This window comes from Saimiri boliviensis, chromosome 3 (genome assembly GCF_048565385.1).
Source record: "Saimiri boliviensis isolate mSaiBol1 chromosome 3, mSaiBol1.pri, whole genome shotgun sequence".
Classification (NCBI taxonomy): Eukaryota; Metazoa; Chordata; class Mammalia; order Primates; family Cebidae; genus Saimiri; species Saimiri boliviensis.
In genome coordinates, this window is record NC_133451.1 from 68,870,433 (window position 1) to 68,897,054 (window position 26,622).

Here is a 26,622-nt window from a genome sequence, read left to right on the forward strand (position 1 = left end):
TACAGGCGTGAGCCACCGTGCCCGGCCAAAAGAGATATTTCATAATGATAAAAGGACAATGTATCAGAGACAAAACAATTATGTGCAAATACCTAGTAATAGAGATTTAAAATACAAAAAGCAGCCAGGTATGGTGGCTCACACCTGTAATCCCAGCTACTCAGGAAGCTCAGGAGGAGATCAGCAGTTTGAGTAACACAGCAAGGCCAGTCACAACAACAGAGCAAGACCCCATGTCTCAAAACAAAAAAGAAAAAAATCAGCTGGGTATGACCCGTGCCTGTAGTCTTAGTTACTCAGGTGGCTGAGGTGGGAATATCACTTGAGCCCAGGAGTTCAAGGTTGCAGTGAATTATGATCATGCCACTGTACTCTAGCCTGAGCAACAGAGTGAGACCCCATTTCTAAAAAAAATTAATAAAATAATAAAATACATGAAGCAAAAACAAATAGATACAGGCTAGGTGTGGTGGGTCATGCCTGTAATTCCAGCACTTTGGGAGGTGGAAGCAGGTGGATCATTTGAGCTCAGGAGGGCAAGACCAGCCTGGGCAACAAAGCCAGTCTCTGTCTTGAAATAAATAATTAAATTAAATAAAAATAAACAGACATAATAAAAAATTTTAACAGTACTCTTTCAAGAACTGATAGACCTAAACAAAAAAAATTAAGAGCATAGATGATCTGAAGAATACTGTACTACTAACCACCTTGATCTAATTTTACATTTATAGAATGATTAATCAAACAACAAAGAATATACATTTTTTCAAGGGAACAAGGGTCAATCACCAAGATAGACCATAGACCATAAGACATGTCTCATTGAATCTAAAAAAATCAAGATCACACTGGGTGTATTCTCTGACCACAATGGAATTAACGTACAAATTAATCAATAATAAGCTATTAGGGAAACCTCAAATACCTGGCTATTAAACAACATTTTTAAATAATTCATAGGTCAGAGAAGAAATTACAAATGGGAAAATTAAGGGAAATTTAAAAATGTTTGGACTAACCTTAATGTTAAAACATGACAAAGATATCTTTCTTTATAAAAAAGAAATTAAAGCTTAGATATATACAAAATAATTAATCAAATAAGTAAATACACATAGAATAACATACAGCTAAATTTCTCACTCTCAAAGAAGAGTGGTAAACTAGACCAAACTGTGTTGTTTGGATTAGAATTAGAGGTATCTTTGTAGATTTTAATAAGCATAGAAATGAAAATACAATATATCAAAAGCTGTGGGATAAAGGTAAAGCAGTGCTTAAAGGAAAATGTATAGCTTTACATGCTTACATTACCAAAAAAAAAAAAAAAAACAAAAAAAAACCAAAAACTAAGTGACCAAGTGATAGGTTTCTTTAAGAATCTAGAAAAATTGAGCAGAATAAACCCAAAGTAAGTAAAAGGGAAAAACTAAGAGGAGACATCAATAAAATAGGGAACTGACAGGCAACAGAGAAAATTAACAATGTCAAAGGCTTGATTTTGTTGAAAACCACAACAAAATTGACAAACTCCTAACTATACTGCTCAAGAAAAAGAAAGTGAACATAATATAGTAAAAACAAAGAATTAATCATCACAGTCTTTACAGATATTAAAAGGACAATAAGAGGCCAGGTGCAGTGGCTCATGCCTGTAATCCCAGCACTTTGGGAGACTGAGGCAGGTGTATCACTAAAGATTAGAAGTTTGAGACCAGCCTAGCCAATATGGTGAAACCCCATCTCTACTAAAAATACAAAAATTAGCCAGATATGGTGGCTCACAGCTGTAATCCCAGTATTTGGGAGGCTGAGGCAGGAGAATCACTTGGGCCCAGGAGGTGGAGCTTGCAGTGGGTTAAGATTGTGCCACTGTACTTCAGCCTGGGTGACAGAGCAAGACTCTGTCTCAAAAACAAAAACAAAACAAAAGGACAATAAGAGAATACTATGAACGTCATGCCAACAAATTTTTTAAATTGTATGACATGAATCAAAGGATTAAAAAATACGACCTACCAAAAGAGACCCAAGAAGAAACAGAAAATCCGAATAGCTCTATATCTTTTAAAGAAATTGACATCATTGCTGGGCACAGCGGTTTATGCCTGTAATCCCAGCACTTTGGGAGGCGGAGGCAGGTGGATCACCTGAGGTCGGGAGCTGAGACCAGCCTGACCAACATGGAGAAACCCAGTCTACTAAAATGACAAAATTAGCCAGGCGTGGTGGTGCATGCCTGTAATCCCAGCTACTTGAGGCAGGAGAATTGCTTGAACTCAGGAGGCAGAGGTTGCAGTGAGTCGAGATTGGGCCATTGCACTCAAGCCTTGGCAACAAGAGCACACTCCGTCTCAAAAAAAGAAAAAAGAAATTGAAATTGTTGTCCAAAATTTTCCCCAAAATAAAATTCTTGGGACAGATGGCTTCACCAGAGAATTCTATCAATCATTCAAGGAACAAATAACACCAATTTATGAAACTTTTTCAGGAAATAGAGACCTCTGCTCAACTTGTTTTATGAAGCTAACAAACCTTAATGTTAAAACATAACAAACGTACCTTTTTTTAAAAAAGGAAATTATAGTAGAACAGGAGGTTAGATATATATAAAATAATTAATCAAATAAGCACATATATTAAATTATACATGGAATAACATGCAGGTAAATTTCTCATTGTCAAAGAAGGGAATAGTAAACTAGACCAAACTCTGTGTGTTGGATTAGAATTAGAGGCATCTTTGTAGATTTTAGTAACCACAGATAGAAATAGAAATAAACTTGGCCAGGTGCAGTGGCTCATGTCTGTAATCCCAGCAATTTGGGAGGCCGAGGCAGCCGGATCACGAAGTCAGGAGATCGAGACCATCCTGGCTAACACTGTGAAACCCTGTCTCTACTAAAAATACAAAATTAGCCAGGCATGGTGGCATACGCCTGTAGTTCCAGGTATTCGGGAGGCTCAGACAGGAGAATCACTTGAACCCAGGAGGTGGAGGTTGCCGTGAGCCGAGATTGCATCACTGCACACCAGCCTGGGCGACAGAGCAAGACTTCGTCTCAGAAAAACTAATAGATAAATAAATAAATAGAAATAAACTCATAGTAAATGTGTATATGTATGTGCATATGTCTATGTACCTAGCTCTGTCCACTAAGAGGACCTTAGAACGATGACTCCCCCCAAATCAATGAACACACCTAGAGCCCAGATCTTGACTTCTAAATATGATTATCTACAAAAGGAAACTAGGGATCCTTGGAGAAATGGCTGATTCCAGGCTGGTACAAATCAATCTGCATTATCTGTTGCACCAGATAGCAAGGAATTCCTCGAAGAATGATGAGGACATGTCAAAAGGAGACAGAAGCTACCTTGAATGGGATCCCACTAGAGAAAACTGGACTAATTTGAACATCAAAATACATAATGACTCAACAATGTGAAAACAACCCATTAAAAATAGGCAAAAGATTTGAGCAGATATTTCATCAAAGAAGATATACAGCTCTTTCATGTGCAGATAAGCACATGAAAAGATTCTCAAAATCTTTGTCATTAGGGAAATACAAATTAAAACCACAGTGAGATGCCACTTCACACCTATTAGAATGGTTAAAATTAAACTGACAATACCAAGTGTTGGTGAGGATAAGGAACAACTGATATTATTATGCATTGCTGGTTGAAATGCAAAATGGCATAGTCATTTTTGAAAAATTTGATAATTTCTTATAAAGTTAAATAATATACTTACCATATGACCCAGCAAATCCATTTTAAATTATTTACCAACTAAATGTGAAACCTTATATTCACACACAAAAAACACATTTACAAATATTTATATAACACTTCATGTTTAATTGTCAAAAACTGCAAACAACTCAAATGTCCCTCAGCTGGGAAATGGATAAATAGATTCCATCTCTTAAAAAAAAAAAAAAAAACATTAGCTAGGCCTGGTGGCCTGCACCTGCAGTCCCAGCTCCTTGGGAGACTGAGGTGGAAAGATGTCTTAAGCCAAGGAGCTCAAGGATGCAGTGAGCTATGAGCATGCCATTGCACTCCAGCCTGGGCAATAGAGCAAGACCATGTGCCCAGAAAAAAAAGGCCAGGTACAGTGGCTCATAACAAGGTATGTTGGTGTATGCCTGTGGTCCCAGCTACTCAGGAAGCTGAGGTGGGATGATTGCTTAAGCCCAGGGGATCGGGGCTGCACTGAACGATGATGGTGCCACTGAACACCAGCCTGTATGACACAGCAAAACCCTGTCTCAAAAAAAAAAAGAAGTAAAGAAGTATATAAGAAACATATTGATACTCTGTGGTTCCTAAATGTGGAATCTGTGATAGTGATTAATCTTCACACGACAGGAATTTGTTCAGTTTTAACTAAATGTTGCTATAGAAATTGTTGGCAAGAGATAAGGCAAAGCAACCACGCAATAAACCGTTTCCTCAGCATCTCTAGGTAATTTGTTATCTTCAGTAATACTACTCCTTTGTAGAACTACAGAACTATTGAAGAGTTCACAGTGAGGCCGGGTGCAATGGCTTAAGCCTATAACCCCAGCACTTTGGGGGGCCGAGGCAGGCGGATCATTTGAGGTGAGGAGTTCAAGTCCAGCCTGGCCAACATGGTGAAACCCTACCTCTACCAAAATACAAAAATTAGCTGGATGTGGTGGCATGCACCTGTAATCCCAGCTACTCGGGAGGCTGAGGCACAAGAATCACTTGAACCTGGGAGGCAGAGGTTGCAGTGAGCTAATATTGTACCACTGCACTCGAGCCTGGGCAACAGAGGGAGACTCTATCTCAAAAACGGGGATTAACAGTGGAAAAAGCATCACCATGGATACAGGAGCTCTCCATGAAATGGAAATGTATTAATAATGAGGATGAAGAATTAATTCCAAAACAAAAACTGCCTAACTTCAAGCAAAGGTGGGAAATCTGTCTGAAGCAGTAAAAGAAAAATACCATGCCCATAGCCAAAGTTTGTAGCTAGTTACGGTTGGCTCTGACGATTTAAGTTTACCAATTTTCTCAGTGTAAAAAATGAGTGTTATGGCTGTTGATATAAAAGTAATAGAAACATACATAAAGTTAAGAGCAATGATAGAAAAAGATGACTATATGGAAGAGCATTTAACATGGATGAAATGTATTGTCTTGGGGGAAAAACATGTCAAATAGATAATCCATTTTGAAAGAATAAAAACAATTTCAGAGTTTCTCCCTTTGAAAGGTAGGTTGTTTTTAACTTTGGAGTTAATGTAGTAAAATACTATGAACTACCAAAAAAAAAAAAATAGTTAACAAAAACTGTAGCTAGGCTGCATACCCGGACACACACATTTTTAACCTATTAAAAAAAGGGATTCCTGGCCAGGAGCCATAGTTCACGTCTGTAATTCCAACACTTTGGGAGGCTGAAGCAGAAGAATCACTGGAGGCCAGGAATTGAGACCAGCCCAGGCAACACAGCAAGGCATCCTCTCTACAAAAAATTTTAAAATTTGTTGAATCTGGTGGTGTATGCCCGTAATCTCAGCTACTTGGGAGGCTGAGGTGGTTGGATTGCTTAAGCTCAAGAGTTTGAGGCTGCAATGAGCTGGGATCATGTTACTGCACTCCGGCCTGGCCACCAGAGTGAGACCATGTCTCTGAAAAAAAATAGTATTATGGCAAGTTAGGAAATGTTATGTAAATATATACGTAATAAAGGTACTAAGTCCAATGAATCAAACAAACTTTAGCAAGAAAAACTTTATAGATCCCACCAATAAACCTGCACAATTCTTAATAGCAAACTCTCCCTAAAATACTTTACTAGTAAGTATGAGAGAGACCCAAGTTCTGTCCATCCTATAAAGAGTATTTCTGTACCTGATGTAATGTAATACTCGGAGTGTGCAGGTCAATAGCGGCCAGAGAAGGAATTCGAGATGCTGGAAGAATTTTGTTCTCTTTCTTTGTTAGCCTGGAATTTCGAGCTAGATAAAAATGACCATAAACACAGTGAAAATATTAGATATTTTGTTAGTTTTTAGGTTTTCACATCCTTTACTTGCTCCTCAGTATGTACTTATTATAATAGGTATTTACATGCTTAAATATGTAAAGTTACTATGAATTTTTATTTTTAAATTCTGTTTATTTAACATACACTTTAAGTAATGTAAACAGACTATACAAAGTAAAAGCATTATCAACATACCTATGCCTTCCAAGGTTCTTAGTTCAGGGAGATGATTAGAGTTTAGTTCAGGCAAACGGACGTCTGTCCTGGAGTATTCCCTTCTGTTCTTACTTGCCTGAAGGAGACTCTTTTCACTAGAGACCTAATATCATCAAAATAGGCAACACAAAATAATTAGTTTCAAGGTTAGCTAGGCTTTCCTTCTTTTGTAACTCCTATGTTTGTATGCTAAAATTTGTGAAATTGAAGGTCTGTAATATAAAATTTGAAGGACATTAATCATATAAAAAATTCATCCAATTATTTCAAATGTCTTCCTCATTAAACTCATTAAAATTGCTAACAAGTAGATAACTTGATTGCTATGAGCTTCTCCTTCTCCCTTTGCCAATTATCAATGTGTTAAATCCCAGCAAGTAGTAAAAGGTTAAAAGATGGGCATTGACGCCCTGGTTCTACAGGCCAGCATGATCAGGCCTTACAACACTTCCTAGGCTTTTCAGCAAACAGTTGCTGTTGTATTCATAAATATTGAACAGTTTATCTTCTTATGTATGTCACGTCTTTCCCTAGCTTGCTTTTCACTTTCCCGATATAATTCTGTTACTCATTTTTCTATATTCGTCCTCGTCTTGCTCCTCAGAGTTAGAATATGGTACTATCTTCCTAGGAATACAATTTATTAGGTAAAGAATTGTAACTTCAAGTATTTTTCCTAATCTTTCTTAGTACTATTATTTTACAGTTAGTAAAGTCAGAAAAAATAGCAAGGAATAGCAGCTGCACTTCAATTCTGCATCCTTAAGATTCCGACACTTTTCCAGGATTTTTCATTCAAGTATCACAGAAGCCCTGTATTCCTTTCCACAGTCTCAAAATAATTGACACATAGAGAGATTATGTAACTTGCTTAAAAAATACATGTTTATGTGATCTGCTTAAAAAAGTATGCATGATGAAATACATATATATGTATAATAAACTACACACACAAAAACACATGTATAATGACATTAAGTTATTGAGGTTCCTTGATACTTCGAACCTAATATTCTGTGAGTTATGCCATTCTGGCTGTCAGAAAGTCTTCAAGAGTCTTGCAGTGAGCTTTTGAGTTTCTTTCTTTTGGACGTTTCTCTTTACTCTCTTCACAGAACAAGCGCTAAGCCTATTGGTTCAAATTGGCTATAAAATAAAATAGTTCAAGAAAACTATATGCAAATACAAAAAATAAAATTTAAAAATAAGTTCAAACTGCCAGATTAACATATTCAAAGAGTGAAAATAAAACACAAAGGACAGGTGGGGTGGCTCACACCTGTAATCCCAGTACTTTGGGAGACCAAGACATGAAGATCATGAGGTCAAGAAATCGAAACCATCTTGGCCAACATGGTGAAACCCCATCTCTATTAAAAATACAAAAATTAGCTGGGCATGGTGGCACGTGCCTGTAGTCCCAGCTACTTGGGAGGCTGAAACAGGAGAATCGCTTAAATCTGGGAGGCAGAGTTTAAAAGAGAAACATTCTGGAGGCCATGCTGAGAATAATAATGCTCCTTCCTGTGCTATCTCTAAATCTTGTACGTGCTTCTACTATTACAATATGATACGATGCTTTAATTTGCTGATCCTCTAGATCAGGTGTCCCCAAACTTTTTACACAGGGGGCCAGTTCACTGTCCCTCAAACCATTGGAGGGCCGCCACATACTGTGCTCCTCTCACTGACCACCAATGAAAGAGGTGTGCCTTCCTGAAGTGCGGTGGGGGGCCAGATAAATGGCCTCAGGGGGCCGCATGCGGCCCGCGGGCCGTAGCTTGGGGACGCCTGATCTAGATCATGAAGTCCTTGAAAAGAAAGATTGACTTATTTATCTTCAGTGTCTCACACATAATAAGTGATCAATAAATATTTGTTATATAAATAAATAGAACCATTTCATTTCTTTCTCCTTCCTTTTTTTTTTTTTTTTTTTTGAGACAGGGTCTTGGTCTGTCACCCAGGCTGAAGGCTGAGGTGCTGGGACACAATCACAGCCACAGCTTACCACTGTAGCCTCAACTTGCCAGACCCAAACAACCCACACATCTCAGCCTCCCAAGTAGCTAGGACTACAGGCATGTGCCACCATGCCCAGCTAGTTTTTGAAAAAAATTTTGTAGAGATAGGATCTTGCTGTGTTGCTCAAACTTGTTTCAAATTCCTGAGCTCAAACTATACTCCTGCCTCAGCCTCCCAAAGTGCTGGGATTACAGATGTGAGCTACCGTCCCCGGACAATAGAATACAGCCACCAAAAATCTGGTGTGGGTGAGATAAGACAATTTACCTTTTCATCTACTCTAAAAAAGAACTGACCAGCAATCATCAGGTTGAGAAAATTTCTATGTTACTAAAGAATAAACAAAACAAGCCAGGAACAGTGGCTCACGCCTGTAATCCCAGCACTTTGGGAAGCTGACCACAAGGTCAGGAGTTTGAGACCAGCTTGGCCAAGATGGTGAAACCCCATCTCTACTAAAAATACAAAAATTCGCCAGGTGAGGTGGTGAGTGCCTGCAATCCCAGCTACTCAGGAGGCTGAGGCAGGAGAATCGCTTGAACTTGAGAGGTGGAGGTTGAGTTGAGCCGAGATCGCACCACTGCACTCTAACCTGGGTGACAGAGCAAGACTCTGTCTCAAAAAGAAGAAAACCAATAACATATTTAAGTTTTCAGACTTATAAAACTTATTTAAACTTTCAGAAGTTCACATTTATGACTATGATGGGCTGGGATAATACACGCACACTTAAGGTTTCACTTTATATGTTTCCAAACAAAATTCTCAGTTCTTCACTATCGTATTTAATTTTAATAAAAGTCAAGAGCTGACTGGTGCTTGTTCTTCTACTGCTGAGAACTGCTTACTTACTAATGTGGTCACATTAATATTATCAATGCCTGATGGGGAATGTCTGTTCAGTTTAACAAATGGAATAGAACACTTCTTAGTTTTGTCATCCACTCTGTAACAAAAAAAAAAAAAAAAATTTAAGTTAGAACCAGCAATAATTACCTTTTAAAGCACAAACCCAAATGACACAGCATCAACTAACAAGCAGTTTATTCAGAATGTAAGGTCTACTCTCAAATATACAATGCACATGAATCAGGAGAAACATTCTATTCTTTATCACTACCCTCATGCCTCCCACCAGCCCCCAACTCCTACCAAATACATTCCCCTCCTTTCAGCAAAATTCCCAAATGGAACTTCCATATACTACTAAAGGCTCACAGCCACACCCTGCAGCAGCAAACACTCAAAACCAGTTATCTCTTTTACTATGACAACCTGCTTTCACATTATTAGACTATATAGCTGTAAATTTTCTTCACCTTAAGCAGTAAAACCTTACTTTCTCAGGACTTAGAAAGTCCTGAGTTGCGTTGATCAAATGCTAATGATTTTCATCACACAGCCAAAAAGTCTTTTGAAAGAGCTACCTGACAAGAGTAAATAGCATCCAGAATTCTGAGTATAAAAACAATGTGGATAAATTGACAAACCCTTGCAATTTCTAAATATATCCTTAAACAATTTTTTGGTCTTATTTTGCTAATTCATACCTGTAACTCTGAATTGGTATAGTCGCAGTCCCCATTGTGGAATTAACAGCGGGAGCAACTGCAGAAAGATTGTGCATAAGTGGGGGAATTGCCACACCTGGATTCCTTGTGTGGTCCACACTGACATTGCTGCAATCTTTGAGGCTTGTTGAAGGCACTATTTTGACATGGCTTGTCCTATTATCATGGAGACAGATGGCTTTTGAAGCTCTGTTGCCTTTTTCAGCTTTTTCTCCATCAATTTTTGACCCTTTTATTTGAAATAGTTTACAATCCTTAATTTTGGGATCAGCATTGGTATCCTGATTATAAATAAAAATATTAATAAGGTTAATCATCTGAAGAGAATGAAAATTCACCTATTCTTATAAAGTACTTGCCAACTAGAGCAGAATTTCATAAGTGTCACCTTTTTATACCTATTTTCTTTTTCTATCTATGGGATTAAAATTAAAGCCAGATTCTTTCTTATTCAGATAGTCATGGGGAAAATACAAAAAGAATGGAAACGAAGTTCACACAGCTCAGTCACACACACACACACACACACACACACACACACGCACACACACATTAGTGGAAAAACTCATAGAAGAGGAATCAAAAATGCCACTTTTTTTCTTACATGTTCAGAGTAAGGAAACACAAAACTCGTACCTTTCTTCTTTCAGTATACTTGATATGAGTGGGTTGGTGGTGGACTTGAATAACCTTATCAAGAAGAGATCCTGGGTAATTAACCAGGAAAAACAAACCTAACTTAAGTATCCAAATCTCACTTTTCAAATGCTTTACTTAATAGAAATTTCTACGAACAATATTTTTCACTCATATCATTTAAGAAAAATAAGTCAGTGAGGGTTGTTTGTTCCATGTGTCTATGTGTGCATGAAAGCACATGTCTAGATGTTCTTGCATGAGTGTGATTTTCCAACAAGCACCCTTGCAAAGTCTGGTACATAATAAGTACTCAAAATATGGTCTGATAAGTTACATTTTTACAACTAAGCTAAAAGTTACCAATTTGCTTACTGCTCAGAAAACTTTTTTCAAACTTATCATTTTTTTCTCAAAAAAAATTGTTTAAAGTACATTATATTTAAAATGTGAAATATGAACATTTACCTGTACCACAAGTGTTTTTCTTTCTTCACCTAAAGAATCATCTTTTTCTTTTTCCTTCTTTCTGTTTTGGGATTTTTTAGATAAAGAAATATTTTTGGCATCTTTCTGTACTTTTAACTGTAGTTCTTGAGAAAACCTACATATAAATATAGTAAAATAAAATTGGAAGACATGGATAAACCTATAAAAAATTGACTTTCAAGATATTTATTTTTTAAAAAAATTGAATATTAAACTAGTCTATGTTATTAAAAATGAGAAAAATCCTGGCCTAGATCACCAGTTTGGAAAAGTGTGATGTGTAGATCTTTGGGGATCCCTAAGAACCTTCAGAAGGTTCACAAGGTCAAAGTCATTATTTTAACATAAACATGTTTGTCTTTCTCACCAGGTTAACGTGAAAGCAGTGGTGGATAAAACTGCTGACACCTTACCAAGAATCAAAGCCGTGAAACCAAAATGTACTAGCAGTCATTGCTTTCTGCATAGCCACACATTTTCAGATGTTTTCTTTCTTTTTTTTTTTTTTTAAGGCGGTCTTGCTTAAGAAGGTCTCTGATGAAGCAGTAAAAAGGTATTAATTTCATTAAAACCAAACTCTTAAATACATGCCTTTTTTCATCATCTGTGTGGCAAACAGAATTTATACATAAAGCACCTCTGCTACAAACCAAAATGCAACGGTTATCTTAAGAAAATTACTTGTGTAATTGTTTGTGATACGAACTAAACTAGATATTTTTACTTGAAAGAAAGAATGACAGAAAAACTATGGTTATTAAGACTTTGGGTATATGGTAAACATTTTCTTTTAACAAATAAAGAAAGTGATCTTGTCACTTCAAGAAAAACTGAAATTATTGTGTCAATGATAAAATTCAAAATTGTATGCAAAAATTACAATTCTGTCAAACTTGTATCCACCACTGTGAGCTTAGCAGCTTCCCAAAACTCAAAAACTATTATGAGTTAGAATGTAATTTTTGATGCTGTATAAGAAATGTCAATACTCTTAAGATCTGCATAACTCAGCAAACTAATATTTTCCAAATGACTAACGCATGATATTACAAATGCAAGCATGGGTAAAAGAGCCACTAAAAAGGCAAGACAGACAAATGGATTTTAATTTAACAAAGGAAGAAAAACTCAGATTCCACAACACAACCAGTCTTTAAGAAACTACCACTGTCAAGTTTTACTATGGTATCAGAGTTTTGTTATAGAACCAAAGAATACCCACAATTATCTTAAAAGGCTTTCAAAATATTCTATTTTCCAACTACATATTTATGTGAGGCCAGAGTTTCTTACAGAAGCAAACAGGAAAACCTAGCTATCTTTTATTAAGCTATGTGTTAATGCCACTCATCTCACTACTTTTTGTTTCGTCAGCTGCACTGCTGCCAGCAGCTTGAGCAGCACAAAAGACCATGGCAGCAACTCTGGCACCCACAGGTTTGGCACATCAAGGTCTCAGCACACCAGCAGTGCCAGCAGTATCAAAGGACTTGGTGTGGTATGAGTTGGGCATCAACAGGAGATGGCACCTTTGTAAGTGCATCAACATCTAAGATAATGGCATCACACGGTTGGTAGCAACATAGAAATCAATGACCTGACTGGTAGATGTCACCACAGGGAGACAGAAAGAAGAGCATAAAGTGACTGCTTCATGAAAACCAAGAGCACTAATTTAGTAAATGTAGAAGACCACCCCTAGGAACTGCATGTAGGTAGGAACAGAAATAAGAGAAATGCTGTTTGTGACAACTGTGGAAGACTTACTTTAACCCTAGGTTGGTATGACCTGAAAAACATGGGTTAGTATTATACCTCTCAGCGAATCCATCCATTTGAAAGAAATCATGGTATAAGAGCTCAGCACAGAAGGGTCTTTTGTCAGGGTCAATATGTAAGCATTTCTGAAAAATTAAAAACACCTAGAGTTCATATCAAAGAAAAACTACCTACATTTAAACTTATAAAGATATTTTTTAAATGCCTCTTTATAGTCAACGATTTTTTTTAAGACATGGTCCCACTCTGTCACCCAGGCTGGAATGCAGTGGCGCAATCATGGCTTAACCACAGCCTTGACCTCTCCAGGCTCAGGTGATCCTTTCACCTCAGTCTCTTGAGCAGCTGGGACCACAGGTTCACACCACCAAACCCAACTAATTTTTGTATTTTTTGTAAGACAGGGCTTCCCCATGTTGCCCAAGCTAGTCTCAAATTCCTGGGCTCAAGCTATCCATCCTCCTCAGCTTCCCAAAAGGCTGGGATTACCAGCGAGATCCACCACACTTGGGCGCCAATGAATTTTAAACTATACTCAAGGATAAAGATTAATCACAAATCTAAACAGTGACCATCAATGGTTGCTAGTATCACAAAAAGAAAGACCACCAAACATACAGTGTCTCTACACAGAAATACACAAACCTCCTGTGAAGCAGTGTTACCAAAAGATCAACATGATTCTGATCAAGCTCTAACTCTACTGTGAGTTTATAAGAAAACCAGGACACAGAGAAACATGTGTACTGCATTATGTAGAAAATTCTAAGGACAAACAACCTACTTTCTTCAACAAATAAGTTGCAACGTTTAAACAAAAAAGAAAGAGATGAAGAGAAGCTTATAAATAAAGTTTTAAAAACATATTGACCAATTGTAACCTATAGACTTCATTCAGATCCTAATTCAAAGTATAAAATGAAATTTCATGAAAATTAATGAAACTTTAAATATCAGTTAGATATTTTATTATAGTAAAAAATTATTTGGAATTCTTAAAACTTAAGTTTATTACAGAATGGAAGAGAGAGGATTTACCCTGTGCTTATAACTATGCTAGATGCTTTACAAAGATAATTTTATTTTGTTTTATTTTATTGCAAAGTCTTGTTCTGATTCATTAAAACTCTTAAAATGCCAGTAAAAATAGATGGGACTCAATAAGTAACTTTAAGTGAACAAGAAAAGTTCTCTGCACAACTGTGCTACTGATAAGTAAAATAAGATGTCTGGGATTTGCTTCAAAATACTCCAAAAAAAAAAAAAGTTGAAGAGAGTGTGGATAAATTAAACAATATTATCAAAAGCTTGATAATTGTTGAAGCTAGATGACGAGTACATGAAGGTTCATTATACAACTATTCTATTTTCTTTTCTGTTTGAAATTTTCGAAAATAAAATGTTTTAAAAGTTTTATATGGTTCTACTTGAGGTACACAAGTTGGACAATAGTTTTACCTTTATTGCCTTTATATCTCCTTACAGAGAGATCACAAAGCTCATACCAATTAAAAATATTTCCATCTGTTAGAAGATTATGTAAAAAACTGGAAATGTATTATTTTAAGAACTTGTTATAATTAGTTATAAGCTTACTAAACCTCATGAATTAAAGAATTTTAAAACATGCTAGTGCCGAGAAGGCAGAAAAAAAACAAAAAAAAAGAAGTAAAAAACAAAAAAAATTTGGGTAAATGTTGTATCATAGTGTTTCAGAGGTAGATATGTTATCAATAATTTAAACAATCTTAACTAATGAGAATTTTTTGAGCTAATAATTCCAAAAAGGTCAACTCTTCGAGTTGATTCTCACTTGATAGAGTGAGAATCTCTCAAACATCTTCCTTAATCAAATACAACAAAAAAGTATTGGCCATTTGTAAACTGGCTGCAGCAAATCCAGTGGCTAAGCACAAACTCCTTTAACAATACCATACAGATCATGACTCTATGCCCTACATTTTGATATTTTCCTACTTCTCTATCCTTTTTCTTTTCTATTCTTTTCTCTTTTTTTGAGACAGAATTTCACTCTGTCACCCAGGATAGAGTGCAGTGGCACGATCTCAGCTCACCGTAACTTCTGCCTCCTGGGTTCACGTGATTCTCCTGTCTCAGCATTCCAAGCCGCTAGGATCACATGCACACGCCACCACGCCCAGATAACTTTTTGTATTTTCAGTAGACACAGGGTTTCACCAGGTTGGCCAGGCTGGTCTCGAACTCCCAACCTCAGGTAATTTGCCTGCCTTAGCCTCCCAAAGTGCTGGGATTACAGGCATGAGCCACTGTGTCTGGCCCCTTTTTATTTTCTTATCCTACTTTTATTTTATTTTCCATTTACACAAGGCTTGCATTTTAAATGTTAAACATTAAAATTATGCAGTGTTTTTAGGTTTTTAATATGTTTTTCAGTGAGGATGTTTTCACATTTACAAAATGCTAGAAAACACTAAATGGTTTCTTACAGAGTTTTAGAACAGGTAAAATTTTCAGTCCTTTTTCTCTAAAGTTACCCCCATCAAATTATTTAAATTCTTTCTAAATGTATAAAAATTAAAATCATCAGAGGAAATTTTTGACCTAAAAGATCAACTAGACAAGAAAAAAAGAAAAAACAAGTCTCAATAGTGCATAAATTCCCTGTCAGAAAGTATAAACAAAAAATATAATTACCTTTGCTAAATCTATCACCACTTCAGAGAGCTTAGGATAGCGTCTTTCAAGAGGTACTCTTTCCTTGATTTCAGGCAACCTTACTCCAGCAAATACAGGATTTTTATAAAAAAGCTCCTGATGTCTTGGAATTAGATTACCTGGAAGTGAAAAAAGCACATATCTCTGTTATTATACAACTTGATAGAAGTGGTAAAGAGACAGGAGGTTTGAAATAGAGGAAATAGCGGAACATGGTTTATGGAGTTTGGGCTCCCTCAGCATGCAAAATTGACTAAAGACAATGCTGTTACTCTGGCGGTACCCAGTAGTATTAAGGAGTGTAGGAAAAGGACAACTAAAGAATATTTTATAACCTTCCAGATATAAGCACCAGCACTTTGTTTCTAACTACAAAGCATAAAGTGCTGAACAAAACAATAAAAATATTAGCCGGGCGCGGTGGCTCACACCTGTAATCCCAGCACTTTGGGAGGCTGAGGCGGGTGGATCACGAGGTCAGGAGATCGAGACCATCCTGGTCAACACGGTGAAACCCCGTCTCTACTTAAAATACAAAAAAGTAGCTGGGCATGGTGGCGCGTGCCTGTAATCTCAGCTACTCAGGAGGCTGAGGCAGGAGAATTGCCTGAACCCATAAGGTGGAGGTTGCGGTGAGCCAAGATCGTGCCATTGCATTCCAGCCTGGGTAACAAGAGAGAAACTCCGTCTCAAAAAAAAAAAAAAAAAAAAAAAAAAAACAAAAAAAAAAACAATAAAAATATTAATAGTCATATGGACAGGATCTTATCTAGATAAATCAGTTCTACCCCTTTAAGAATCTGATATTTGGTCAACTGATTTTGTGCTTATATTAAGGTCAGATTTGAGCACTTCATCTTTCTTCTCAACTTTAGTATCCAGTTGAATATAAAATATATCTGAAAATTCCACTGTAAGAAGCCACTGTACTGCTTATTGAATTTCTAATTTGAAAACTTCAAATCAAATAGTTAAATAGTTATTTCCAAGCTCCATCCTCAAATCTGAAGTTGATATTTCAATAAACGTCAGATTTGCATAGTCCAGCTTTGAAATTCTGTCAAAAGCACTAACAGCAAAAGTTCAATTCTGAGGCAAGTTTAAGCAACCTTGGAAATCTCTGTGTCTCTTCTCTTGAATATGGAAGTAGGGACAGTAGTTATATTACACCAAATGCTCACTAACTCACAAATAATTAATGATCATTGCATCCTCTCTACATGTAATTAACTATATGTAAAAGTGTAGAGAAACGCACAACCTCTGCTCTTCTCCTCTCTGTTGAGGGAAAAAGGGAGGTGAGTGTGATTAAGAACATGCATCAGATAGACCAATGTCATACTGAAGGGAAAAAATAAATTAAAATACACACATAATTTTCCTATATGCTCCTTACCTTCACTTAAAACATATATAATCTTTAATGTAACGGCTTGCAAAATCACAAACACACACACACACAAACAAATGCACAGAAAAATCTCTAAAATATAAAACTCAGATGTGTAATCTTACCTAAACACATCATAATATGATATAGCTGATCAATATCAGAATCTCCAGGAAATAGGGGTTCCCCCATGAACATTTCAGTTACCAGACAACCAATGGCCCACACATCAACAGCCCTGAAAGAAAAGCAAGGTAGTGTAAAATCTGCCATCCTAATATGCTCCAAAACCCAAATTTTTTTTTTTTTTTTTTTTTTTTTTTTTTTTTTTTTTTTTTTTTTTTTTTGAGACGGAGTTTCTCTCTTGTTACCCAGGCTGGAGTGTAATGGCGCAATCTCGGCTCACCACAACCTCCGCCTCCTGGGTTCAGGCAATTCTCCTGCCTCAGCCTCCTGAGTAGCTGGGATTACAAGCACGCGCCACCATGCCCAGCTAATTTTTTGTATTTTTAGTAGAGACGGGGTTTCACCATGTTGACGAGGATGGTCTCGATCTCTTGACCTTGTGATCCACCCGCCTCGTCCTCCCAAAGTGCTGGGATTACAGGCGTGAGCCACCGCGCCCGGCGTCCCAAAACTTTTTAAGCACTGAGGTGAGCTCAAAGGAAATGTCAACTGGAACATTTCAGATTTCAGATTTTTAGATTTGGGATGCTCCACTGATATAATGCAAATATCCCAAAATAAAAAATCAAAAAAAAACACCTGAAATCTGCAACACTTCTGGTCCCAAGCATTTAGGATAAGGAATACTCAATCTATAGTAACCCTTAAATTACCCATGAAAAGATATTTCCCTATTAAAGTTCTAACTCCCAATTTTGCATTAAGTGAGCTTTCTAGAAACTTCAATGATGTGACATAAAAGGAAAATGCTTTCTGAAAAGCCAGAACTGTTATTATGTATATTTTACTCTGGAAATAAAATTCTCAGGCTCCATTTAGAGCCTATTCATTTCTTTGCTTACACATAACTCTAGCAAGCTGGACCAATCTATGCTATGCCATAGCGTACTGAAAACAGCATACCAGAAAGAGGAGGTGATTGCTAAGGATAAATACAGTCACAGTGAAGAGAACTGAAGGCTGATAGGGATAAAAATTTTAAAACTATCTTACAAATCAGTTATAAGAATTCAAAGAATATACAAGCATCATTTGGCATAGGAACAACTATCTTAAAATGCTTAAGGTTATTGCTGAATTATAAAATGGCACAAAAATTCCAATGTTAGCAAAATGAGAACTCAGAGTAATCAATAAAATAATAAATAATGTTTAGTGTGCTCTGAAAACAGAAATTATAGAAAATATTTTAGAAAGATTTCTATCAAAAACAGTAAAAGTTACAATCCTTTCTTCTTTGAAGAATTCCCTTGTGAAGATAATTTATGCTTTAAAAACATTTTACTTAATTTCTGCCCCTACCTTTGCTTACTCCGTCTTGCCCTGTTTCAATAATGTCACATTTAACCAACCAATGTTAACCTCTCTTTACAAGTGATAAATATATCTATTTCTGATGCACTGTATAAAATAGAGCACTTAATTTCCCCACCTTTAAAATAAGTATACTTGTTTCACAAGAATATTTAAAGGGGAAGCACCAAAAATGATTACAAACCACCTTATATAGTTCCCTAAACTCTAGCCTTCCTTTCAGTATTAGAGGGATCATTTATCATATAACAAACATTCCACTATAGCAAGAAGTAAGAATTAAAATCTACTCCTCCCCATCATTGCTGTCTTACTTGCCATACTTGACGTCACCAACCAATAGTTCCGGAGCTCTGTACCACCGGGTTGCCACATAATCAGTATAAGCCTCCCCAGGAGCTTCCAATGTACGTGCAAATCCAAAATCACATAGCTTGACAATGCCAGACTGGGAGACTAATATATTCTCTGGCTTTATATCTCTGTGTATGATCTAAGACAAGAAGCAGAGTGTGACAGATGTTAAATAAAATTAATCATTTTGGGGCACCTGCTATGTGCAGGGCATTGCATTTTGTCCCTATAAAGAATACAAACAAAAGCATAGAAAGTAAATAACCTAGGACCTAGTTGGGCAAGAAACAACATTTATACTTGAAGTTTTATTTAAACAATCAAAAATATTGGATAAAATATATTTTTTCAAATTACTAAATCAATTGTTTGGTTAATGACTGCTCTGAAAACTAAGAGAGTAAAGCTATCATTGAAGCTGGGGCAGTTAGGGAAGATTTTTATGGAAGGGTGGGCTCTAACACAGGCCTTTAATACTAAGCATGATCTAGATAAATAAAGAAAAAGAAGGGCAATCTAAGTGAATGTGACAAAGAGAGCAAGAATAGAAATGGGAATAGATAAGAGATTTCGGGAAAATGTTTTTTTCTAGAGTACAGTTGTAGGAAGTGGAGAAGAAATATCTTAGCTGCCAGACTAGGAACTGTGGCAAGACCCTGGGAACTCATGGAAGTGACAGACAATGTGGTATTTAAAGATGATGCTGACCATAAATGAGCTAAATCAGAGAGAAAGACGAGAGGCAGGAAGAGCAGTGGGACCAGTATGAGGTGATAAGGGCCTAAACTAGGCTGGTATTCAGAGGAGTGGGAGGGAGGAAATGCAGTTTGGAGATACATTAAATTAAGAATCAATAGACCGGCACAGTGGCTCACGCCTGTAATCCCAGCACTTTGGGAGGCCAAGGCGGGTGGATCACTTGAGGTCAGCAGATCGAGACCAGCCTGACCAACCTGGTGAAACCCTGTCTCTACTAAAATACAAATAATTAGCTGGGTGTGGTGGCGCGTGCCTGTAATCCCAGCTACTTGGGAGGCTGAAGCAGAATTTCTTGAATCAGGGAAGCAGAGGTTGCAATGAGCCGAGATCGCACCACTGCCCTCCAGCCTGGAAGACAGAGTGAGAGTCCATCTCAAAAATAAATAAATAAATAAATAAATAAAATAGAATTTAGAAGGAGTCTTAGATATTTTGTTTGAACCTGATAATTCAAAAGAATGGTGGTTCCATTTTCAAAAATAGAAAAGTCTAGAGAAAGTTTTAATGGAATAATTAGTTTTGTTTTAATCATACGGACTTTTGAGTGGAATGCTGAGCACTCAAGTATAGACATTCACAGGCAATTAGAAATGTAAAGAGTAAACAAAAACGTCAGTGGTTAAGGTTTCTGAAGGAGGCATTTCGGAAGAATAAAACAGGATACTGGTATTCTGATAACATTTAAAAATCTACAGTTAAGCAAAAGACATTATCAGGCCTAATTATCGAATATAAGCAAATTGTATTTTGAAAAGACAGATTTGTTTTAAAGTCTTTTAGAAGACCAGCATCCTAAGTGGCAATCTGCCATTGCTGAGCATGTTGTACAGGCTACCAACTTTTATTACCCTAGATATCAATGGTGAGGACACAGGTCCAGGCTCAGACCACCTGTGCTGTGGTAGAAGGAGCTAAAATGCAAGTGAAGAGACCTGGGTCTGGTCCCTGGTTTTCAGTACAGCCTGAGACAACTCAATCTTTCTAGGTCTATCTTCTCATCCCACAAATGAGGGGGCTACAGTGCCTGATCATCACGTTACTTCCCAACTCTAATACCTTTTTACTTATGGTAACAACAATAGATCCTAAGTATAACCAAGATGATATGAGTAGAATTTTCCCTAAAACCCTTCATTGCAGACTGGGGTGGCCAGAGAAAGTATTTTGAAAAGGGTAGGCTCTCACATGGGTCTTTAATACTAGGTATAACCTAAATAATTTATAATACCTAGTAATTTCAGTAAAAAGTTGTTTGGAGTTCTACAAATCTCATAATGCTCTATACTATTTGGATCAAACTTGAATTGACAGCAATCTTAAATTTGTTTTTAAATATGTTATTCAGTCTGGCTCACAAAAGGATTCAAACAGTATTTATATTTTTAAAAATTCAAGTGTTGGCCGGGTGCAGTGGCTCACACCTGTCATCCCAATACTTTGGGAGGCTGAGGCAGGCAGATCACGAGGTCAGATATTCTAGACCAGCCTGGCCAATATGGCGAAACCCCGTCTCTACTAAAAATACAAAAAAAATTGCTGGGCATGGTGGCACGTGCCCATAATTCCAGCTACTCAGGAGGCTGAAGCAGGAGAATCGTTTGAACTTGGGAGGCAGAGGTTGCAGTGAGCTGAGATCACACCACTGCACTCCAGCCTGGGTGACAAAGCAAGACTCCGTCTCAAAAAAAAAAAAAAAAAAAAAAAAATCAAGTGCTCACATATATAGATAAATATAAAAATGAATAATATATTTGAGAATAAATGTTTTGATTTTCTTAAAGTCTGGCATCTCATCCTTACGTGTACATATATGTGTTTATATGTATGTATGTATGTGTGTGTTTATTTATTCCAACCCTTATCATTATTATCTGTCTGCATTAAGAAGAGAAATGCTAACTGCCCAGGAAACAAAACCTAAAAAATATCTTTAATAATAATAGCAATAATAGCTAACACTTGAACACTTACGTGTCAGGCACTATTCTAAGTGTTTTTCATGTTTTAACTTATTTTATTCTCACAATAACCCTATGGATAGATGCTATTATTATCTCCATTTAACTGGAGGCTGGGAGTAAGGACTGGAGAAGAGGCACTAGGGTTCGAGAAGAAAGACGGTAAGAAATCATAATCTAGAAGAGTTTAAGAGTAAATGGAGGAGGCGGGGTGCAATGGCTCACGCCTGTAATCCCAGCACTTTGGGAGGCTGAAGCAGGCGGATCATGAGGTCAGGAGTTCAAGACCAGCCTGACCAACATGGTGAAACTCCATTTCTACTAAAAATACAAAAATTAGCCAAGCGTGGTGGTGGGCACCTGTAATCCCAGCTATTCAGGAGGCTGAACAAGAGAATTGCTTGAACCCGGGAGACAGAGGTTGCAGTGGGCCGAGATCTCAGCACTGCACTCCAGCCTGGGTGACAGAGCGAGACTCCCTCTCCAAAAAAATAAAATAAAGTAAATAAGAGCAAATGGAGACTGGGCACAGTGGCTCAAGTCTGTAATCCCAACACTTGGTGAGGCCAAGGTGGGAAGATCATTTGAGGCCAGGAGTTCGAGACCAGCCTGACCAACATGGTGAAACCCCACATCTACTAAAAATACAAAAATTAGCCAAGCATGGTGGTGCACACCTGAAATCGCAGCTACTTGGGAGGCTGAGGCAGGAGAAACACTTGAACCCAGGAGACAGGGGTTACAGTGAGCCAAGATCACGCCATTGCACTCCAGCCTGGGTGACAGAGTGAGATTCTATCTCAAAAAAAAAAAAAAGAAGAGTAAATGGACTAGAAAAAAAGTAGTATGACTGCCAGGCAACCCTAATAACACTAATGCTCCCTTGAGACAAGTGTTCGTAAATTAGAGTGAGATCAGTTCTCCACCCATAAAAATTCACATTTTCCATAAAGAGATACGTAAATGCTCTGAAGCTTAGCAGGGAACCACTGGATTTTATAATCTCTTTTATTTTTTCTTATTTTTTTTTGAGACAGAGTCTCACTGTGTTGCCCAGGCTTGAGGGCAGTGGTGCCATCTCAGCTCACTGCAACTTCTGCCTCCTGGGTACAAGCAATTCACCTGCCTCAGCCTCCCAAGTAGCTGGGATTACAGGCACCTGCCACCATGCTTGGCTAATTTTTTGTATTTTTAGTAGAGATGTGGTTTCACCATGTTGGCTAGGCTGATTTCTAACTCCTGACCTCAAGTGATCCACCCATCTTGGCTCCCAAAGGGCTAGGATTACAGGCGTGAGCCACCATGCCCAGCCTAAAATCTCTTTCCTTAAAGACAGAATGGCACTCATGCCAGCAGTACTTGACTCTAAACTGCCTAGATGTATCTGTACATCTAAAGGTAGAATGTGTTATTAAACATGGGTTGATTCATCAGGAAAGTATAAAAATAAAGGGACAAAGAAGCAATATAAGCAGAATACATTCAAATGCGCTTCTGCAGGGAGAGAGACAATGATTCTTTTTGCTTGCTGGTTCCACCGGCAAGCCTATCCTTAGTACAGAGATGAATGTAGGGCATTCAGCCACCTAACTTCAAGTATTACAGGCCAATTGGGATGATATCATCATTTTTATGAAGAAGGATGAATCAATATCTTTTAAATTGATACCATTAAGTATTTGATTCACTAACACCTCATGCTGATCTGATTTATTGCAAAAACCACATTATTATTATTCTGTTTATATATATATCTTCCCTGTAACGATTATCTCTTTTTGCAATTTAGTAAACTGGCATTCAGTCTCCTGGGTTTGGTCAATGTGAGTCTGCCCTAAGAGACAGATAGAGTCTCAAAATTACATTTCTCAAAATAGATATTCTGAGCCTGGATCATTCCAAAGTTTCCAGTAGGACACTATGGGAGGCCTCCTAAAAAGGGTAGTGTTTTTCCCAGTAGAAACTAGGTATCTGCCTCTACTGAGCAATTTTTCTAACACACACACACACACACACAAACACACACGTAAACTTCACACTATAACTCAATAACATAATAAAACTATACAATGAAAGATAGTTTAAAAATTAAAGACAGTGAATACTAATAACAACAAAAAATAAATATATCCTTTTAGGTGGCAGGTATGTAAAATGACTTTTTCTTTCTTCATAATTATCTTTAGTTTTTAATTCTTCTACCATTAACATTTATTACTTTTATAATCACACAAAAAATGGCATTTAAAATATTTTGTAAAACTGGCAAAATCTATGTGCTGAGTTATTCATTTATACTTTATAGGTATCACTCATCTTGGAGGTGCTTTTATATGATACTCAAAGGATATAAAATTACTGTGACAGACTACAGGATAAGGGTAGAAATTTTAATATATTTACACTTTGTAATTAGGCAAGAGAACACAAACTAATGAATACACAGACCCTTGGGTCTATGCATTTGTCAAAATTCATCACTTAGCATTTGTGCATTTCACTTAGTAAATGTGATCTGCACATGTACCCCAGAACCTAAAGTACAATAAAAAATTTTTAAAAAAGAACAGAAAACAGGGCCAGGAGCAGTGGCTCATGCCTGTAATCCCAGCACTTTGGGAGGCCAAGGCAGGCAGATCACGAGGTCAAAAGTTTGAGACAGGCATGGCCAACATGATGAAACCCCATGTCTACTAAAAATACAAAAATTAGCTGGGTGTGGTGGTCCATGCCTGTAATCCCAGCTACTTGGGAAACTAAGGCAGGAGAATTGCTTGAATCTGGGAGGCGGAGGTTGCAGTGAGCCGAGATCAACCTCCGCCTTAGTGAAGCCAACAGAGCAAGACTCCATCTTGGAAAAAAAGAAAATAAATATGTAACTCTAATTAATGAGATGTATAGATGAAGTATTTAGTGTTAAAGTGTACTAATGTCTGCAACTTATTTTCAAATGTATAAATCAAAAAGACAGATTAAATTATTAATGAATGAATAACTATGTGATAAAGCAAATTATTTAAACCCAATACTTACATTGTGACTGTGACAAAATCCAATTCCATTAATAATCTGAAACAAATACTTCTGAACTACTTGGTAGTCTAGTCCATTTGGAAAGAGCTCTAAGTCATCAAGAATTGTGTGGTCAACAAATTCAAAAATTAGGTACCATCGTTTTTTCTTCTTATACACTTCCAAGAGATTCACCAAATTTTCATGCCTCAGTTGCTATTATAAAAAAATGCAAAACAGCTGTTATAAAAAATGCAAAATAGTTTATATAAGATCAAATTATTAGCAATTAACTATAATTTAAAATAGATCTTGGCATAAGAAAAATAAAATGCATATACAGTGTAAATTGCAAAAGCATATTCTGGTTTTTAAACTACAATTGAGAGACTATATTGCTCCTTTCTCCTCTCAGAGAACAAAATAAAGCCAATAAGAAAAAAAGTGTAACTCCATCTTTGATGAAACTAAGAGAGACCTATGACCCCTACTCACAACAGGATGGGACTACCAAACGTAATCAAGGTCAAACAAGAGTATAGGAAGACACCAAAAGATCGTCTGTGGCTACAAAGCTAGCAGAGTAAGAGATCACACTTTGTAATTAGGCAAGAGAACACAAAAGCCAGTGACATACCCTGAAAAGACAAAAAAGTCCTTCTTTAATATAATGAAAATAAGGCTCATAGGAAGCAGTGAAAACATCCCTAGAACTGAATGGCACCAAGAAACAGCAGGGAAGAAGGGCTGGATAAGGAACCACACAGAAACAAATTTGCCGGAAACAATCTCTCAGTGAGGCAGAGTAGAAGGCAAAACAATTCATTATGAACAAACCTGCAACTGCATGTTTTAGAGAAATTAAAGCTAATAGAATTCAATCCCACACTCAGGCATATGTGATAACAAACACTATTGTGAATTACGGTAAATTCCTGCTAGCCTAGAACAAAGTAATGGCCTCGCCCCCAAATGAACCTCCTACAAATAGTCCTCCAAGGACTCACACTTTATTATAAGAAACAATCAAAGAGGAACCAATCAAGGATCTATTCAAAGATGTAAGAAATGAGGAAGAAATAAGAAATAAATACAAATGGTAGATTTACACTCATCAGAAAAAAATGTTGCCACCTTTAAAGGGAAAGAAACCACTGGAATACAGAATACAGCTCTCAAAATGCTCAAGAAATCAAGTATGATCCAGGTACTTTATACCCAATCAAATTGTCATTCAAGTAAAAGACAACATGAGTACTGAATCCATTTAATGCAGGACTACATCTTATACAAATGTGGGCATCGTGGTTACAAAGTAGAAAGTGAACATTTTAAATGCAACAATGCACAAATGATGCAGAATATGTAAACAAGATATGTATAAACCAGGTGCAGTGGCTCACACCTGTAATCCCAGTGACTTGGGAGGACAAAGTAAGAGAATTTGAGACCAGCCTGGGCATAGTGAGATCCCATCTCTACAAAACTTTAAAAATTAGCCTTATGTGGTTGGGCATACTTCTAGTCCCAGCTACTTGGGAGGCTGATGTGGGAGGATCACTTGAGCCCAGGAGTTGGATGCTGCAGTGAGTGTGGTGAGCTATGATCATGCCACTGCACCTCAGCCTGGGTAACAGAGCAAGATCCTATCTTGAAACAAAATGAAAAAACAAAACACTAAAGTAATAAGATATCTTCTAAAATCAGTTGGTAGGTGATGGTAGGTGAGTGGGAGAGAAAAGGAAATATAATAATTACTTTACAAATAAGTAACTGTTATATAACACTATAGTTATAAAGGTAAACAATACAGCTAGGCATGGTAGCTCATGCCTGTAATCCCAGCGCTTTGGGAGGCCAAAGTGAAGGGACAGCTTGAGGCCAGGAGTTGGAGGCTACAGTAAGCTGTGATCATACCACTGCATTCCAGCCTGGATGACAGAGTGAGACTCTGTCTCTTAAAAGATTAAAAAATAGGCCGGGTGCGGTGGCTCAAGCCTGTAATCCCAGCACTTTGGGAGGCTGAGGCGGGTGGATCACGAGGTCAAGAGATCGAGACCATCCTGGTCAACATGGTGAAACCCCGTCTTTACTGAAAATACAAAAAAGTAGCTGGCATGGTGGCACATGCCTGTAATCCGAGCTACTCAGGAGGCTGAGGCAGGAGAATTGCCTGAACCCAGGAGGCGGAGGTTGCGG

General features: G+C 37.3%; 1 protein-coding gene across 2 annotated transcripts in view; it reads right to left on the reverse strand.

Moving 5' to 3' along the window:
* The window catches only part of CDKL2 (cyclin dependent kinase like 2), a 44,998-nt gene that overhangs the window by 8,954 nt on the left and 9,422 nt on the right, over positions 1-26,622 (reverse strand). For both annotated transcript variants that reach the window (XM_010342608.3, XM_003931983.4), the window contains exons 3-12: positions 24,445-24,639; positions 18,655-18,833; positions 16,966-17,078; positions 15,430-15,569; positions 12,790-12,878; positions 10,954-11,089; positions 9,829-10,130; positions 9,131-9,224; positions 6,233-6,356; positions 5,902-6,008 (exon numbers count right to left, since the gene is read on the reverse strand). In XM_010342608.3, coding sequence (XP_010340910.2) covers positions 5,902-6,008; positions 6,233-6,356; positions 9,131-9,224; positions 9,829-10,130; positions 10,954-11,089; positions 12,790-12,878; positions 15,430-15,569; positions 16,966-17,078; positions 18,655-18,833; positions 24,445-24,639 — 1,479 coding nt within the window. The remainder of the gene's footprint in view (positions 1-5,901; positions 6,009-6,232; positions 6,357-9,130; positions 9,225-9,828; positions 10,131-10,953; positions 11,090-12,789; positions 12,879-15,429; positions 15,570-16,965; positions 17,079-18,654; positions 18,834-24,444; positions 24,640-26,622) is intronic.